The sequence below is a fragment of the Anas acuta genome, chromosome 20, assembly GCF_963932015.1.
Source record: "Anas acuta chromosome 20, bAnaAcu1.1, whole genome shotgun sequence".
NCBI lineage: Eukaryota > Metazoa > Chordata > Aves > Anseriformes > Anatidae > Anas > Anas acuta.
This window is the reverse complement of record NC_088998.1, coordinates 9,586,204-9,603,553: the sequence shown is the minus strand read 5'-3', so window position 1 is coordinate 9,603,553 and position 17,350 is coordinate 9,586,204. Positions and strand designations below refer to the sequence as shown.

General features: G+C 43.7%; 1 protein-coding gene across 2 annotated transcripts; it reads left to right on the top strand.

Annotated features, from left to right (window-relative positions):
- The first annotated feature begins 26 nt into the window (after nt 1-26).
- On the top strand, nt 27-16,424 carry RAB14 (RAB14, member RAS oncogene family). 2 transcript variants are annotated; one of them, XM_068657370.1, is made up of 9 exons: nt 27-219; nt 1,385-1,640; nt 8,082-8,140; nt 9,417-9,470; nt 10,973-11,150; nt 12,267-12,333; nt 13,244-13,331; nt 13,660-13,690; nt 14,308-16,424. In XM_068657370.1, exons 2-9 carry the CDS (start codon nt 1,591-1,593, stop codon nt 14,483-14,485), a joined length of 705 nt encoding a protein of 234 aa, XP_068513471.1. In that variant the 5' UTR covers nt 27-219; nt 1,385-1,590; the 3' UTR covers nt 14,486-16,424. The 2 variants fall into 2 exon arrangements, with proteins under 2 accessions (XP_068513471.1, XP_068513472.1); XM_068657371.1 differs by lacking the exon at nt 1,385-1,640 and having other exon boundaries at nt 29-219.
- Nucleotides 16,425-17,350: the final 926 nt, after the last annotated feature.

The following is a 17,350-nucleotide window of genomic DNA, read 5'->3' as shown; positions in this document are numbered from 1 at the left end:
CCCGTGCGCGCCGCGCCGCCATCTTGGGCCCGGGCGGGGATGGGGGCGCAGCGGAGCCGCCGGAGCTGAGCCTGAGGCAGCGGCGGCCGCAGGCGGGGACCCGCGGGGAGCCACAGCCGCACGGAGCCGCGCCGAGCAGGACCGAGCCGGGCCGCCCGCCGCCCCACAGCCCGAAGCCGAGCGCCTCAGCGCCCAGCGGGAGGGGGGCTCCGCGGCCAGGTACTGAGGGGTCGGTGGGGGCCGCGCCGCCGCCGCCCGTGCGAGGCTCCGTGAGGTGGCGGCGAGGCCCTGCAGGCCGCGGAGGGGCGGTGGCGCCTCCTGCTCCTCCTCCTTCTCCCTCTCCTCACGCACCGGGGTAGGCCCCGAGAGGCCGTCAGGGCCCCGCGGGGTGAGGCCGGCCCGGCAGGAGCAGGCCGCTGCTGGGCACCGCCTGCGGGCCTCGGCTGTGAGGGGCCCCGGCCCTGGGGTTTGGTGGAAAAACAGCGGCGGGGGGGTGGGAGCCGCGCTGCTGCCCTCTGAGGGGTGACAGGAGCGTTCCCCGCTCGGCCTCCGTTTCCTTTTGTCAGCGCTGCTCCTGCTCAGGCAAGTTACTTTGTCACCTGGGTGCCCGGTGCCCGCTTGCACCGCATCCTTGAGGGTTCAGTGACATCTCCACGCGGTTTTGGCTTGAATTAAAATTATCCTGTGTTCTCCTTGCGGTAAGGCCAGGGAAAATAAAGTGTTTGCTTTGGGGATTTCTCAGACCATGGCTGTATTGCTTTGGGGGAGGTTACATGGTGTGAGCTCTCTAGGCCTTTGAAGCATTGTGGCTCTTGGTTTTCAAATATAAAACCCTGCCTTGGTGCATAATGTAGGTGCTTTGTATCCCACATCACTTCAAACCCCATGAAGGAAGTCTTAACTCTTAGAGTTACTGGATGTTGTGATATGGGATGTGTGCTGTGGGGTCTTTCTGTTGTGATTTGGATCGAGGGCCTCTTGTGCTGGGGCATTGGTTGGGAATGGGAAGAAGATCCCAGCCCTGGGGGGACTTATTAAGCCCCATGGTGTTTAGGTATTATGATTTAACGAGGAATTCAGTGGTTTTCTGTAGGGATTTAAACAAGTCATAAATCTGAGCTGAAGGAAGAACCTCCTGTTTTTACTTTTTTTTTTTTTTTTAAAGAAAAAGTTACTGTAAAGAACAGTAGTCTAAAAGCAAACCTGTTCTACTGGAGGTACCAGGATTCAAAATGTAAATTGGACCTTTAAAGTCACTTGCTTGCCTTATGCATCCAATGGAACCTAATTATGATTCTTTCTCACTTTTTTGCTGTATCTTACTGGAACAAAGGAGGTAGACCTTAATTTTGTTCTAAAACCTTATTTTATTTTTCCCTCTAAGGTGATGACTCCAAACAGTTGCATGTTGTTCTGATTTCTGAGACTGAGAACAGAACTCCTCTGGTTTTTGTGTATACAGTCCCTAAGCTTATCTGATATCTCTGGAACTTCGTTCCTCTGCTGCCAGGACAGACACGTGGTACAGGTTAGACTCTTATAGGAAGAGGAAACTAGGATAAATGAAGATATACAAATGGATAAACAACCATGGCTAAGAGAATGGACATCGGAGAAAGTGCTCTTACTGATGAGGACAGGTATGCAATATTTAATTTAGCTGCAGTGCTAGGGTGTGGTTAGCAAGAAATGATGTGTGCGCATGTGAATGCAGGAAGCTTAGGAAATAAAATGGCAGAACTTGATAGGGTGTGAAACCATTTATAGGATAGCCAATACGGTCTGTGTGCAGCCAGACAGCTGCTGAGCAATGAGTGAAGATGGCGTGAAACCTTGACTTTATTGTAAATCAAGGCTAAGGCTCTCTAAAAAGGAAGAATGTAAAACCTGTGAATTCTTTAGAAGTACTCACTAGACCTCAGGCTGAGGTAGCGTGTTTAACATGATGAAAGAATATAGCAAATACATTTATTCCAAAAACAGCTTGAAAGAAGGCTCTGCATAGCAGCAAGCTCATTAGTCTGAGCCCCGAACATGCAGGCCTTGTACAATTTCAAAAAGAACTGGACATGGAAGTAATAAGGAAATACAAAGTGATTTTCAAAAGCAGTTCATAAGATGCTTGCTGGGCTGCTATCACTGGAGATCAGTTCAGCCAGATTTACTTGTGCTTGGCTTTATCAGATGCTTGCTGAAGTCCAATCAGGGTAACTAGAGAGGATGACTCTGGAAGAACGAGTAAGAAACTGGCCAGCAGGAAGTAATCCTGTGAAAGAGAAAGTGTTGGGCTGCTAACAGCCTGCTCACAGGACTCCTCGGGGATCAGTCTCAGAAGAAGGTGGGATTTTCAGTAACAAGCATACTAAAACCCCAGTAGAGGAGGGGGTGGAAAACAACAGGGTTGCTGGGGGGGCATTCTCTTAAAGAGGGCTGAGATGTTTATATGTTAAGGAAGACCTAAATCTCCTTGGTGCATGGAGGTGATAGAACCACAATGAAATGTTAACAGTACCTCGGGGCTTGCTACGGACTCAGGAGGAATTCACCAATTGGGTGTATTTGATAACAAAACTGTTATTACCTTGCAGTGTAGTATGTCGTTACAGGAGATGACAATTGATGCTATTATAGACTGTTTCCAGCAGCCCTCTAAAGGTACCAGTTAGACTGCGTTGTTTGGTGTATTTGACAAAAGTCTTTATCAGGAACAGTAAAATAATGAGTTGAAACAATTCTGCCTCTCACTAGATTTCCCTCCCTCCCCTCTGCCCACTTGTATTGATCTCTTCTCAGTGTTCATTGTGAATTAATGTCAGAGTAAACATGCAGGGAAAAGAAGGGAGATTATGCACTGGGGAAGCTCGTGACTACCTGTTAGTTTTGTGTAGAGATCTAGAATCTGTTCTAAATAATAGTGGTTGCACACAGTTCCCCTTATGACTAATATTTTTTCCAAATGTAAAAAGATGATAGCTTTTTTTTTTTAAGTTTCTGTTTTTGGATATGATTCAGTGGCATCCTCTTTTATAGAGGGAAACTGAACTGCCCTCTGAGTGTCTCTTCTGCAGCATATCCCTGAGGAATGACCAAAAGAACACCTGGATGGCCAGATGATATTAAAAAAACACACAAAACTTCAGACTAACTAAACTGTGGTCATCTGGCTGCAGGGCGGTATGTTTTGAAGGAGAACCTGTAATACTCAGACTGTCCTGAGCTGGAAGCTGACACCTCTGCAGACAGCTATCGCTTCTGTGTGGGTTGACCAGCTAATGGATTCAGCACATGCAGCGTCTAATAAAACCTGTGATTACAGGTTCTCGTCTCTTCTAATAACACACTGTTTCTTGCTCAGCATAATGCTATGAAAATTCTCCATGCAAATGACATCCAGTGAAGACTTGAAATGGGCTATGTCCTTGAGCTAAGCTCTGAGGAACTGCATGGCTCTCATGGAAGCTGCTGTGGCTGTAATTAGCAGCAGCTGGGTGCATCTGAGATTGGTGGTAGTGCACCTAGAAGCACCTTGTTTCAGTTCATATGGGTGGGTGCTTGTACTTAGAATAAGGCGTTAGTGAGATGGCAAAATGCTGGCATAGTGCTTGGTTAGAGGAAGAAATACAGGTGTTGCTAGCATCTTAGTAAGGTCACCTTCCCTTGTTTTTAAGCAAAAAAAGATATACAGAAAATGGATTGTGGTGACACTGTTTTAAAAAAATAAATCTATTCCTAACTGCAATGCAGGAATTAATTGGAGAGGTTTTGAAGCTAGCAAAACCGTGTGTAGAGTAAAACGTGATCCTCTGGCTTGTTGCTGTTCTGAAATAATGCTCTGAGCTCTGGGGAAGCTTCACCTCTGAAAAGCAGCCAGGGCTTGGTCTGAGTTGGCAGACTTTCTTGGAAGAAAGATGGAAGGCAGACCAACCCTCCAGCCCCAACCTCTGCTTTCTGGTACAAGTAAGCCTGGGGTTGGTTAACCCTGGTACCGTGCTGTGTAACAGCAGCAGTGGCTGCAGGTAAGTTGGGTGCCAGTCCTGTGGCTCTTCTACCAGCACGGCCGCTCCCTGCTCCCACCCCTCAGAGGACAGCTCCAAACCCCTCTATTGGGAACGGAGAGATTGCAAGCATCTGAAGGGCTGTGAAGTGGGAGTGGAGCACCAGTTCCTACAGATGGCTGAAGCAATCAACAATATTAATTAACCCTTAGTATTAACATGTAGCTAATGTTCTGTAGTTACGGAATTCTGTCGTGCTCCAGCCTTGTCTGGGCTTCCTTCCCCATCTGTGGGAAATGCTGAGCTTGTAAGCTTTAAGGCTGAATTTTTCCTGTGTCTTCTGCGTGTTGTCACACTTTAGCCCCTTCATCAGAGAACATTTCAGGTCCACCTTCATTTTTAGACCTTGAATATGTTACAGCAGGGGTTGTTGTGTGTGTCTACCTAGTGAAGTAACGGGGTGATGTAAAATCGTGAAAAGCTTGAAATGTGTTACTACTAGCAAGGTTCTGTCCCGTTAAGGAGATTAAAATGCTGTTAGCTGCAAGGTGGAATAGTTTAATCCCAGATGATTTACTTAATGTCTATAACTCTCGCTTAATATTTTCATTTCTGCTGCATGATTCATCTTTAAACAGAGGGGGAAAAAAGGGATGTCAATTTTATTCCATGATTTCAGTGTAGTTTGGATTCCTGCTTATCCTCATTGGAATTTGAATGTTAAAAGCCTTTTTAAAGAGGCCATCTGTTCCTCGGGAAAGATTCCTGACCTTAGTATTAATTTGGAGCATTTCAGCATCTTTTCTGTAGCATGACCCTTGGAATAGATTTACCAAAGCATTGCTTTATTGCTCAGTTTAACTCCAGAAACTGTTTAAACTTCGTATGCATCTCTGCAAGCTTTCAATACATCTGTCATACACAGTAACTTCTCCCTGAACTATGGGGGACTTGAGAGAACCTCCAGGCTCGTGGCTTCAGTGCATCTCAGTATTGCTGCTAATCACTTCAAGCTGTGGAAACAGCATGTTAGCTCAGCACCCAGTGGGGTCTGTGGTGCATCTCCCCTCCACAAGGAGCCTAACATCACTCTCAGAAGGAGGGTGAAGTTCTTGCAGTGAATGTGGCTTGAAGTCAGCTAGGAAATGGGTGGGAAGGGGTAACTGACTTTGTTGCCAAGCACAGAACTTCATTTTCTAGCTTTCACTTTGAAGTGGGAACTGATTTTGATGCATATGTTGCAAAGCAGTGACAGTTTCTTTTATACAGAAATAGCTTAGTTACAGAATTCGTTACTTAAAGACTGTAACAAAAACTGATACACCTCAGCAAGCAAAGAGTCCAGTAAACAACCATGTATTTGTCAGTAAAGATTCCAGTTAGAGACTTGTTTGAGGTTGTGATACAGCTTGCACAGGAGTCCTGGTTTGTCCACTCTTAAAAAAAAAAAAAAAAAAGTCTTCCCCCACCTTCCAGCAGTGCTTTTTGAATGCTTGGGTAGTAAGACATGTGCTCTGCACTTGCTACATACTGCCTTATTGTGAAGTCAGGTGTTCAAAACCACTAACCTTGGAGTATTCCTGAGTACTTAGCATTCCTTAGCCAACTGGGATTGTGAGGGGAGAGGGGACAATGGTGTTTCTGCAGGACAAGTTTAATCTCTGCATGAGCAGCTCTCTACCTTGAAACATGCAGCACTGCACTGCTGAACCCCTGCAAGTCAGCAGATGCTAGCACCTGTACGCCTCCCGTAGCTACTGCCCAGAACAATATCGCCCTTCTGACGGGATGTGTTAGTGCTTCTGAGCTTTTCAGCTTTCTTGCTGTGCTGTGGCTGCAGCACCTACTTGCTTTGAAAAACAGTGGAGTTCACACTGTCCTCCTGAAGGGCTTGCATTGGTCTATTTAAGTTTTTTGTACTTCACGGACATACCTCCTAGTTCAGCTCTCTGCCTAAAAAATGGATCAAGACATGAATTGAGCCCTGCCAGCTGTACCTAGAAAGCAGGCGGCAAGTTAAAAGGACCTGCAGGAATGAGTGCACTGGATCAGAAGCTGCTTGTGGGCTGAAGGCTGCTGCTACTGGGACATCTTGGAGAAGAGGAAGAACACGTGAAGATGGACTCAGAAATCTTGAAGTACAGTTTGTTTCAGCAGTGTCACAGTAACTTGGATTCTAACCAGCAGTTACTTGTCAGCATTTGCCAGAGTTAGAAATAACTGGTGCCTCTGCTGAAGCTCTTACTGTAACTCTGGATCTTTCACTTCCAGGAGATATGGCACTGCAGCCGCTGCCTTGCTCCATAGCGGACAAAGGGCAGCGCGTTGTCAGTTGTGGGTGTGAATCCTTACCCAGGAGAGCAGTAAAAGCGCTCTGAGCAGCTGCTGCTCAGATTGAGACCCGGGGGTGGTGGCTGTGTGGGCTGGCTGCACGCGGCTTCCCCTTGCTGCCGTGGAGGAACTTCCTCTGAAACTCGCTCGATGGAAACAACCGGTCTTGAAACCAGTGCGGCGCTTCCTCTGGAATTGTTTTTGCCAACATGGACAAGAATTGCCCCCCAAAACAGTCTTGTGTTTGCTATCATGGATTAGGCTTGGTTTAATAGGATAGCGCATGTGTATGTTTAGGGCTGAGTGTTGATGCTTTGGTTATGGCTTGGGAGAGAAGGCCTTGAATTCCCAGATCTTGAGCAAAGCATGGAGGAAAGGTGCAGATGGTACAAACCCTGCCTACCTACCTGCTGCAGCCGTCCCTCCTTCAAGGTCTAGATAGGAGTGTTTGCTTTAAACCTCAGCTGGGCGATGCAGCGGCTGTTGGCTGTGTGCTGCAAATGAGATTTCTTGTCAGTCACCTTTCTTGTGGCTGCAGGTCGGTGCTGGGGGTTAATCTTGGCTGAGGAAACACCAGTTTGCTTTTGAAAAAGGTCCAGGCTCGTAAGCTTTCCTGTGTTTTCAGTTCTTTGCAATACTGCTTCAATTTGTCATGTGGATGATACATGGCTGAATAGAAACCTTCCTAGGCTGAAGCCATGTTCTGTATTACAAGTACTGCTGTGCTGCTGGCTGGCTGCCATGCAGGAACAGGAAAGGAAATGGTGAATTCCTAGCAGAAATCTTCATTTGCTGAACTGATCACCCCTATAACTCTTAACTTAAAACCTGGGACAAAAGCAGGTGTTTCTCTGCAAAATGACAAAGGTGAATCTGGGCAGTACAGACTCGCAGTTGTGCTAGCTGATGTTAGCTGGCGAGTCCGTTCATGTGGCTGCAGCCAGTTCCAGTTCCTTCTACACACGAAAATTCTGGAATATTGAAAGAACTTAACCCAAATCTAACTGCAGTGCTGTCATATCCACTGTGGAACATTGATTAGTGAGTAAATCTTACAGGACTGGTAAGCTATACGATTTAAAAAAAAAAAAAGCTGCTAAGCCTTGCTGTAATGCAGTGCTGCTGTGCTAACCAAGCCACAGACGTGTGACTAACTTCCTGAACATCTGACTTGTGGCTTCTGCTGCTTTTCGGACCTGGGCATGTAGAAGTCCAGCGAAGGCTGCTGCAGCATTCCTGTGCTGTCTTAATTAGTAATTCTTACCTGTTGGAGGCAAACTGCACTGTTTCCTTTGCTTCTGCTACAAGTCTCAAGTGTGGTACTAGTTCCAAATTGCTGGTTTTGTTAATCCTCTGCAGGCTTTTCTTTTGGAGTCGGACTTTATTTTCAGTTCCCATCAGCTATTTGGTTGGTGAGTGCTGGTTTACTCAGCGACTGTGTGCAAATCAAGAAGCTCCTGGAGCTTTTCAACAGCTTGAAGTTTTTCCTGATAAAGCTGAATGAGTACTAAGAGCGTGTTTCTGTTCAGAGTTCTGGCTGATAGAGGTTCAGAGCAAATGATACGGGAGTCTGGCTGGAATGGCTCTGGCACCGACTCAGTGATTGGGGAAGTACAACAACACTTGAATGTGAAAGATAGTTGGGGGAGGGAGAGGAAGGGTGTTTTTCTTTGCTTGTATAAGCTAAATCGGGTGATTTGGGCTGAGTTTTGTGAATAAGTAGCGGTTCTGATCTCTTTTTTTTTTTTTTTTTAGTGCCACAATGGCAACTGCACCTTACAACTATTCCTACATCTTTAAGTACATCATTATTGGTAAGTATGAAGTGGACACATGCCTGTCGGTGCTTGTATCTGTGATCCTGCCTACAAACCCCGTGCCTGACTGTTGTTGACTTCTGTTGCGTGTTATCAGCTGTAGCATTAATTCTTCCAGTCCAACTTGTCCAGCCTCAGTCCCTCACAGATTGCCATGCTTGCCCTGAAACTGCAGCCACTGACAACGTAAAGGCAAATATTTTGTGTGCTGGTACAACTGGTGCCAAGCAGACTGGGGCAAGTACCAAAGAATACTCTGTAGAGTTCACTTTATTGCTGAGGTCCTCAGCAAATCGCTGCTCTTCTTGACATACTTCAGTGTTCTTGAACATCTTCCCTGCTAGGGCTGTGGCACTTAGCCCCTTGCACAGCACTAGAGGAAAAAAAGGTTCTAAAAACTTGTGCATGTTGTCCCTGAATCAGGCTTACATTTAGGAAAATCTATAAATGCCCTGGAAATGGGAAGAGCTTCTGTGATGGCTTCTCAGATACATGGGTTCAGGTTCGCTATAGCACTGTTACTGCCTTAAAGGTCTTACATATTTTTGGAGACAACTCAAGTGCCAACTAAAATCCCTTGCTTTAGGCTTATAAGCTCTGTTAGGCTATATTTGTGCGTTGGAAAGGTGGCTTTCACCTGCAGCTTCCTTGGCTATTTAGAGCCAGCAACTTGATTGCGTTTATTACTCTGCTGGAAGAACTGGTATTGCTGTTAATTGTTTAATTCTTAATGATCTTGCGTATGTGGCAGTGATGTGCAATCTTGTAAAGGTGTGTGAGTTGGGGTGCTGTGACAGCGTCAGCCAGTGGAAAAGTGGTACTAAAGATCTTGCTGTCTCTCACTGTGGGTGTTGTGTAAGGGGATCAGTGGAAGTGAAGCAATTTCTTGGTGTGTTCTGGTTGCCTGTCAGCATTTTCGATGTGCTTACCAGCAGCTGGAGGTGACAGGAGGAGGGCAGGCACTTGAAATGTGTGTTGCACTTCTACTTCTTGCAGGTCAGCTTGCAACCTGCTGAAACAGTTGTGAAGTCAGTAATGCAGGCGGTCTCTGTGTGTTTCTGTTTCGCCGTTGCTTGCAAACCTGCACCTGTAACCAAAATTGCAGTGTGAAAGTTGATAACTTCTACAGGCTGTAGCCAGGCATAGGATGCTGCGTACCAGACCTGAGGGAGGACTGGCTGCCTGTGTCTGTGCTCTTGTTGTGTGCAGTGAACAAAATGGACTTCTTGTGACAAAGATGTGGTGTCAGCTTTAACTGTTCTTTCTGTAACAGGGGACATGGGTGTAGGAAAGTCCTGTTTGCTTCATCAGTTCACAGAAAAGAAATGTGAGTATAAATTCACAATATTTATTCAAACTGGTGTACTTTGTCCCTCTTTCCTGCCTTTCTGCTTCTGTCATGCATGAGCTTGATGCATTGTCTTTCTGAACCTAGGTTTGTTTCTAACCATATGATTGTATGCTACTTGCTCAGATTTGTTTGTTTCTGACTCCCGCAAATATGGAACAAAATGCTGATGTAGTAATAGCAAGAGTGCTGCTTCAGTCCTAACTGAGTGGTGGGAAGACCGCGTCCATTTTCATAGCTCTTCCAGGGAACCGTGATATGAAACAAAGTGAGATTTATTGTCTAAATTGTGCCTGTATTTAATATTGGTATAGCTCGAACACGGAGTTGTCGTTTTTAAAGATGAAGGAATTAAAGGGGGGACAGTTCATTTTTCTTTGTTTACAGGCTTAAGTAGTAGTATTCTCTGTAGTTGCTGTGACTCATGACACTGGGACTGCCCTGCGTGATGGTGATTAAGGCTTACTGTGTTCCATCTCCACTATAATGTTTCCTCATGTATGCTATCACAGCAAATTAACAATTATCTTCAATTCTTCTCACCACTGTGCATTGCATAAGTGTGTGCAGTAGCTCTTGAACTCTTGACTTTCCTGTAGCTCACACTCAGTGGATAAGTCTGTAGTTATAAAGACCAATGTTGTATTAGCAGATCTTGCACCACTCTAGATGTGGCAATGTGTGTACAAGCTGTGCTTTAAATATTCTTATTTTCCACTAGAAAGTGGGCTCTTTTAATTAAAAATTCCAGATAACCCAGTTGTTTAGATGCTACTTTGCATATGGTTAAATTCATGAACGGGTGGTTCCGTGGTTAATTCTTGAAAAATATCAGCATTGAGTAGAACTTGTACAGCCAAACTAACGTGTCAAACACCTGTACTGCAGGACTCACTCTAGACAGCTTGAACGTGTGTTTGTCCTTTCTCAACTTTCTTGATCTCTTTAAAGAATTGAGGATTATTTTTTCTTTAAAAAATAAAAAGTGAAATTCTAATTAGAAGCCACGTTTTTGGTTTTGATTTGCCATATGATAGCTACTTGTGAAACTGGCTTTTTCCTGTGGACAGTCATGCTGTTACTCCATCTGAAACAACTTTGTTTTTCAAGTGTTAGAGGCTTTTAACTGTATCTGGGTAGTTCTTTTAAAGCTATTATTTTCCTACTGGATTAAAATAGCTAACCATTCCTGCAAGGACAGGACTGAGAATCAACTGACTTGGTATCTTCCCATGTATACAGCTAAATGGTATCAGCAATAAGATTAGAGAAGGCTTCTTTTTTAACTTCTAAAAACTAAGAACAATTCAGGAAATCCTTTTATTCCTGGTTAAGCAATATGGTTTAGTTACTGTAGCTGTGAAGATCTCTTAGAGACTGAAAGTGTAGTCAGCATAACAAAACTGATGGCAGTAAGATCTCTGCAACAAGGAGACCTCATGCTGGAAGGATCTGATCTTCCCTCTTACTTTTCATAACAGTTATGGCGGACTGCCCCCACACAATTGGTGTTGAATTTGGCACAAGAATAATTGAAGTTAGTGGCCAAAAAATTAAACTACAGATCTGGGATACAGCAGGACAAGAGCGATTCAGGGCTGTCACACGAAGCTACTACAGAGGAGCAGCAGGAGCTCTCATGGTCTATGACATTACCAGGTAAGATGCTGCTGGCACTTACATTGTAGCTCTGTGTGCTATAGAAGCTATTTGGATGTTGCAACCTTCTACTTACTGTCTTCTCTGTCCTCTTGACTTCATTTAAAGGACTCTGTGTTGGGATGTTGTGCATTAAGCTTATTACATTTCTTATGTAAATACTTTTTAAGCATTTAAAAAGCTGAAAATGAAACACAGGGAATGAAGTGAACTGCTTTTCTTGGAACACTTCACTGCCGACAAGCCCTAAGGGTCTTGCAATTTCAGGTCTTGGCTGTCTGTGTTGAAGTTGGCTAAAGAACTGGCCTTCCCCTTGGAATTACCCCTCGGTGTATGGATTTTTATCTTCCTGGTGATGGAGGGAGGCAGAGGATTCCTGCTGCTTGCCTGGCAGGAATGTTCTTAGAGTAGGCATAGGACAGAATATATTACTCCTACTGCAGTGGGCTGTGTAAACATGCTCAGTGTTCTCTCAGTACATAGGAATTGGAGGACGAGCCTGTGGAGAGGCCCCGGAGTCAGACTTCAATAAAAGGACACCGTATAGAAGCTATCCCATTCTCCTTTCACAAATGACAATGAAAGATACCACTAAAAGAATAATTAGATGTGCAACATGAAGTACTTCTGCCTTCATGTCTCCCATCTTCCTTTGAGGCTGTTCTTGATATTCTGCAAGCACCTCTCATTTTCACACATAGGTGTATTGCCTGTTTACTTAAATTTCAAGTAAAAAGCAAATTACCTCATGTACTGTCTGTTACCAAAGCTCTGTACTACTGTACAGGGCTCTGAAAGAGTATCTGACAGGAAATCCTTTAGTGTTTTATACAACAGTGTGAGTGGTGTCCTTGTGAAGAGCGTAGTACTGCTACGTACTGGAAGTGGGAATTGGCCTGTCTGTCTGTGTTCTGTTTGTGTTGCAAGAGTTGTTCTGTAGCTTGTTGAAATCTTGGTGCAAGTCCAAACAAGATACTGCTGTTTCTTTGTTCTTGAGGTTGGGAGAGGATTAGGTATGATGTGTTAGCGTGGGTAATGGATGCTAACTGTACTGTTGGCTCTGAAGTATTTTAAAAATTCTGTAGCTAAAACCTGTGCTCACTTGATTCTTTGCAGAAGAAGTACGTATAATCACTTAAGCAGCTGGCTGACAGATGCAAGGAATCTCACCAATCCAAATACTGTAAGTTGGACTCTACTTAGCTTGAAATCAAGGTTGATTATCTCAAAGCGAGAGTTAGAAGACTTGTGCCAAAGCATCTGGAGTGGTCACGGTGTTGTTTAGAAGAAGCTGCCTGTGCTTCTCAAGTACTTAGTTCTGAGTTACCCTCATGTTCCCACCCTGCAGTACACTGGTAACTCTTCCCTTACTGCAATCGCAACAAAAGCGTGGGCTCCTGTGTAGGAAAATGATGATGGTTTCTTCCAAGAATCTTGCTCTGCTTTACTTGCTTTTTGGGGCCTATTTTCAGCAGTTGGAGACCAAAATTATCGTCACTTCTGAACAATCCTTAACTTCTGTTACTATTTCGCCTTGCCTTGTTGGTGGTAATCAAGTGAATTCGCACTCATCTTAGACTGGAATGTAAATTAAACCTCAAAAAAAGCTGTCCAGGTCTGTGGAGGGGTAGGGAGGGAAGAAGGTTCTTCTGTGTCTGTTTGACTGAACAATGAAATTGTCCTTCAGTCTTTTGTGAATAACTCTGAAATACTTTATAACCAAGCTCATGGGAAGACTCTTACTGTGGTGAAAGAACTGCCAAAGATTCTGGCTAGACTAGCAGGTGACTAAACAAAAGCAAGAAGCGTGGTTTGGAGTACAACTTCTCATGCATAAAGAGTAGGAGTACTGCTTTTTCTTATGACTACCTCATGAGAACAGATTAAAGAATTTGAAAGTGGCAGCAGGGCACTAAGCCTGACTGCATAGAGGGGGGCACTGCTAGAACAGTGTCTTCCTGAAGATGCATGGGTGTTGTAGCAGCACTTTTCTGAACACTTCATTTTTCTTCTTTTCATCTTGTAATAAAGGGGTTACTGGGGAAAAAGATAATAAGCCTTTTCTCAAACTAATTTTCTCTCTTCTGAACTAGGTGATAATCCTCATAGGAAATAAAGCAGATCTGGAAGCACAGAGAGATGTTACATATGAAGAAGCCAAACAATTTGCTGAAGAAAATGGTGTGTCTCTTTTCTCTTGAGGTGTTACATTTCCTACAAGATAGTGATGTTAAAGTGAATCCTCACCCTTGATAGATGCAAGCTTTCACTTCCAAAGTAACGTAGTTATATGTACAAACTTCTACTGTGCCTCAGATAGCCTAGATTAATTCTAACTGTGCTTGGTTTTAGAAATCAGCTTGTGTATTGATGCCTTAACTTAGTACTAAATGATCTTTTATGATTAAAGTAGTCCCTTGCATGCAATCTGAAAGTCATAGAAGGTGACTGACTGGAGGCTATTTGAAGTGTATTATGCATTGACAGTTAAACTTCTGTTTCTGAACAGGTTTATTGTTCCTTGAAGCAAGTGCAAAAACGTAAGTTACTTCCGTCTAGAGTTAATGTATCAGATGTGATCTGTTTAGTTATAATCTCTATATTCCTCTTAAATATAGCCGTGAGGTTCAGTTGTTGTAAGGTTTTACTAGTGGAAGCACTTTTAAATTGTCTTAGTGTAAGGTAAGGGTAGCCTGACAGAACACAAGGAATAGCATCTCCAGACGTGCTAATAAATATGGTTCTGAGTGGCACGTGTTTTAATGGAACCTTTTAAACAAAAAGGTTTGACTAACAGTCACTCCACTGTGTTGTAGCCTCTTTGAAACTCGTTGTGTACGTGTGGCTCAGTGCCTTATCTTATTTTTGATATCCTGTGTTTTGGGATGCAGTGGTGTTCAGGGCTACTCCAAGCAGATTTACAGGCTAGGGAGTGAATTACCGTATCAGAAATTGTCCTGCAGATGAACCATTAAACATCATGCATGTGCTTTAAGTACCGTAAGCTTTTCTTTCTTGAGAAAAGAGGAGCAGGGTAGCAACAGCTTTCACTTGGTGACCTGTCAAATCCCAGCAAGGATGTCTAGCCAGCTGCCTCCATAGCCTGCTTTGCTGTGCTGAAGTGTAACTGAAATAACTCCTGCTGCTCTCTTCGTAGTGGAGAGAATGTTGAAGATGCATTCCTGGAGGCTGCCAAGAAAATCTACCAGAATATCCAAGATGGAAGCCTGGATCTGAATGCTGCAGAATCGGGTGTACAGCACAAACCATCGGCTCCGCAGGGGGGGCGACTAACCAGTGAACCCCAGCCCCAGAGAGAAGGCTGTGGCTGCTAGTGACCTCTGTTTCATGGCTTCATTTCTGACCTTTCACCTGTCTGTTGGGAGCAGTGCTTTTGATTGCTTCCCTGTCTTCTGTACATCTTATTGGGTTTAATTAAAACTGAAACAAGTTTAACACAATACTAAACTGCTAAACAACTTTAGATGTAATCAGGTTATCAAAGGCAAGTAGAGTAATAAAACCTCTCCTGCATGGTAAATCTAGAAGTTTTTTTTCCTTGATTGTCCTTGTGATAGTGTCACAGATACGTAATTTAAACTGAGCACTGATGCTGGACTCATGATTTTACACTTTCGCAGGGCTTTGTCTTGTACGGTTTAATTTTATGGTTCTTCAGCCTTTCTTCCCCACCTCTAACTGTGTAGAGCTGTCCATAGTAAAGGATAAGTTTTTTGCTGTGAAATGACTTCTGATGGTAGAAAGGGGCTCTGTAACGATGTGCTTGTTGAAAGAATTCCCTGTGGTGTGCATGTTGGGGGCAGGGGTGGGCTGGCACAGGAGTGTACAACTTGCACAGGGAAACAAACCATTCATTCTTGTGCTCATAGCTTTACATCATTTTTTGCCACTTTTATCCTTTACATTTGTTAACAGAACGTAAATATGTATAAAATTTGAAGGAACTGAGCTAACAGTTAAATACATCCTGTGTATATGATTTTAATGAAGAAAATGATTACTGGCATTAGAACAGTATATAAGAAAGTATCAGTTTGTACAGTATGACCTATATGTGGCCACATGCCCCCTCCGTACAGATATAGGTGTAACTGCAGTTCACTAACATAGGCTTAACTCCTCGGTGTTGACAGTGGACATTGTGCTGGGGGAACTCTAATCCCAATGCAGAAATTAACACTAGTGGAATCTGTCGTTCATCTTTGCACTGTGGTATATCTATGCCATTTTATTAATCCTGTTCTGTGCAATCAGCAGTGTGCTAACCTGCTTTCTTCTTCTGTAAGCATTTTGCATTATTGGGCTTCATTACCTGCCTTGCAGTGTATACAAAGGCTGGTTCTCTTGCACACCTTATGCTTTTATACCTTTAACTTTTTCAATGGTCAGATACTGAACTGGACAGTCAAAACAACGTGCTCTCCAGGGATTTTTAGCTACTGTTGTATTTTAACAGTACCAAGTGAGGGTTTCTTTTAAGACTTGGGCTTCTTCAGAAAGAGAGTACATGCTTAACAGGGTGATACAACCTGTATTTATAAAGGGGAGACGTCAAGTGGTGACCATGCACATGTGGATTTTGTAGAACTGCATGTGGGGTTTACTATGTTGTCAGAATTAAATGTGTTGCTCTCTATGCAGTACTGTATTTTACATGCAGCTTCACTTGGAAAACATCAAATATGACTTCAAAATGGAAGGGGGTAAGTGTTTAACTGATCAAATGTCCAATCTCTAGTCTTACTGCAGTGTTTAAAATACAAAGTAGTCCTAAAATCTCTCTCTAGACACTAAAACTATACAATGTTCAGACTTGTAAGTCAACAGTGGTACCAGAGTATTGTACAGTCAATGTTAAATAAAAAGCCAAAACTGGAATGTGCAAACCATAGGATTTGGGTAACTTGTGCACTGTCCCTTTGTTTTGTCTGGTAGTCTTTTTTTTCTTAAACTAATATTCTTAAATAGATGGCTATGTTCAAATCTACAGCTAAAGTGTCCTGCTTAAACCAAGGTTGCACCACAAAGGGTTTGCCCAGGGACCATGACCTGCTGCTGATAAGAAGTTTGGAAGTAAATGTTCTAATGACTACAGCTTGTTGAGGTGCAATACCTGTATTCCCAGAATAAGTTACAGTAGGTCTTATTGTTTCTGTCACAGAAAGGATTTGTTTGGACTGCTGTACTCCTCATTTGATGTAACAATGCTATTAATCTAAATATTTGTAAATAAAGTACCTGTATCTAGATAAACCAGAGTGGTTTGTGTTACTTGCTCTGGCTCTCTCTGCTTCTGAGCGCTAATGTTCCTTGGGAGCTGGTTAATAGGAATTTAATAGGAAAGGAGCCCCACAGCAGTCCTTCTAGCACTGCAGCTGGCTTGCTGAAGCTGGTACCAGGCAGTTCTGCTCATGTGCAGTCAGGTCTTTGCTTTTTGAGAAGTCCCTTAGTGAATTGTTGGAAGGGGGCAATTATGCAAGGTGCCCTTGATGTGATGGCAGCTGTGCTTTAATTGCTTTGTGTTAACTTAGGAGAGGCCTTCATGGTAAGAACTCTATAGGCTTAGTTTTTTGGTGGTATAGGACTGGCAAAAAAAACAGGCCAGTGCTGTGTGTCACAGGGTACATTCCTAGTGAAATGTGACACTTGCTGCATTAAAAAAAGGCTACATATCAATAATGCAGATAAGAGGGCAACTCTGAGAACAACTTCAAAGCCCCTCTCAATCAAAAAGAGGGCAGTAGCTCTGGAAGGTCCTTTATACAACTGTTTCCTCAGGCTGTGTGAATTGCACAGAGGTGGCTGTGGCTTGCTCACCTGGAGGAAGTTTGGCTGTATCTCCTAGTGCCTTGTTGCTGCTGTGCTAAGGCCGTCTTCATTTACAAGATTTTTTTTTTAGTTAAGATCATATTGCTTGCAAATTCGTGCAGAATTAAAAACCATATCCCCGTGATTCAGAAAAGCAACACGCATCACTGTTCAGAGAAGAAAGTGCAGTAATATTCACAAAGGGTAGCCAGTAACTTCCTACCTCAATATCCCTGTTCAACAAGGTTGGCTGTCTGCAACTAGGAGGGAGGAGCTCAGGGCTTGCTTCTGCCATCCTCATCCAAGATTGAGGAACTACCACTGCTACAGCATACATACTAAGAAACAGTATTTAGGAGAGAAAAGGATGA

Bases quoted from the DNA above. Each gene is read 5' to 3' on its own strand.
- RAB14 (XM_068657370.1), top strand. From the start codon at position 1,591: ATGGCTAAGAGAATGGACATCGGAGAAAGTGCTCTTACTGATGAGGAC. The intron at 9,471-10,972 runs GTGAGTATAAAT...TTTTCATAACAG, and splicing joins TCAGTTCACAGAAAAGAAAT to TTATGGCGGACTGCCCCCAC. The intron at 11,151-12,266 runs GTAAGATGCTGC...GATTCTTTGCAG, and splicing joins ATGGTCTATGACATTACCAG to AAGAAGTACGTATAATCACT.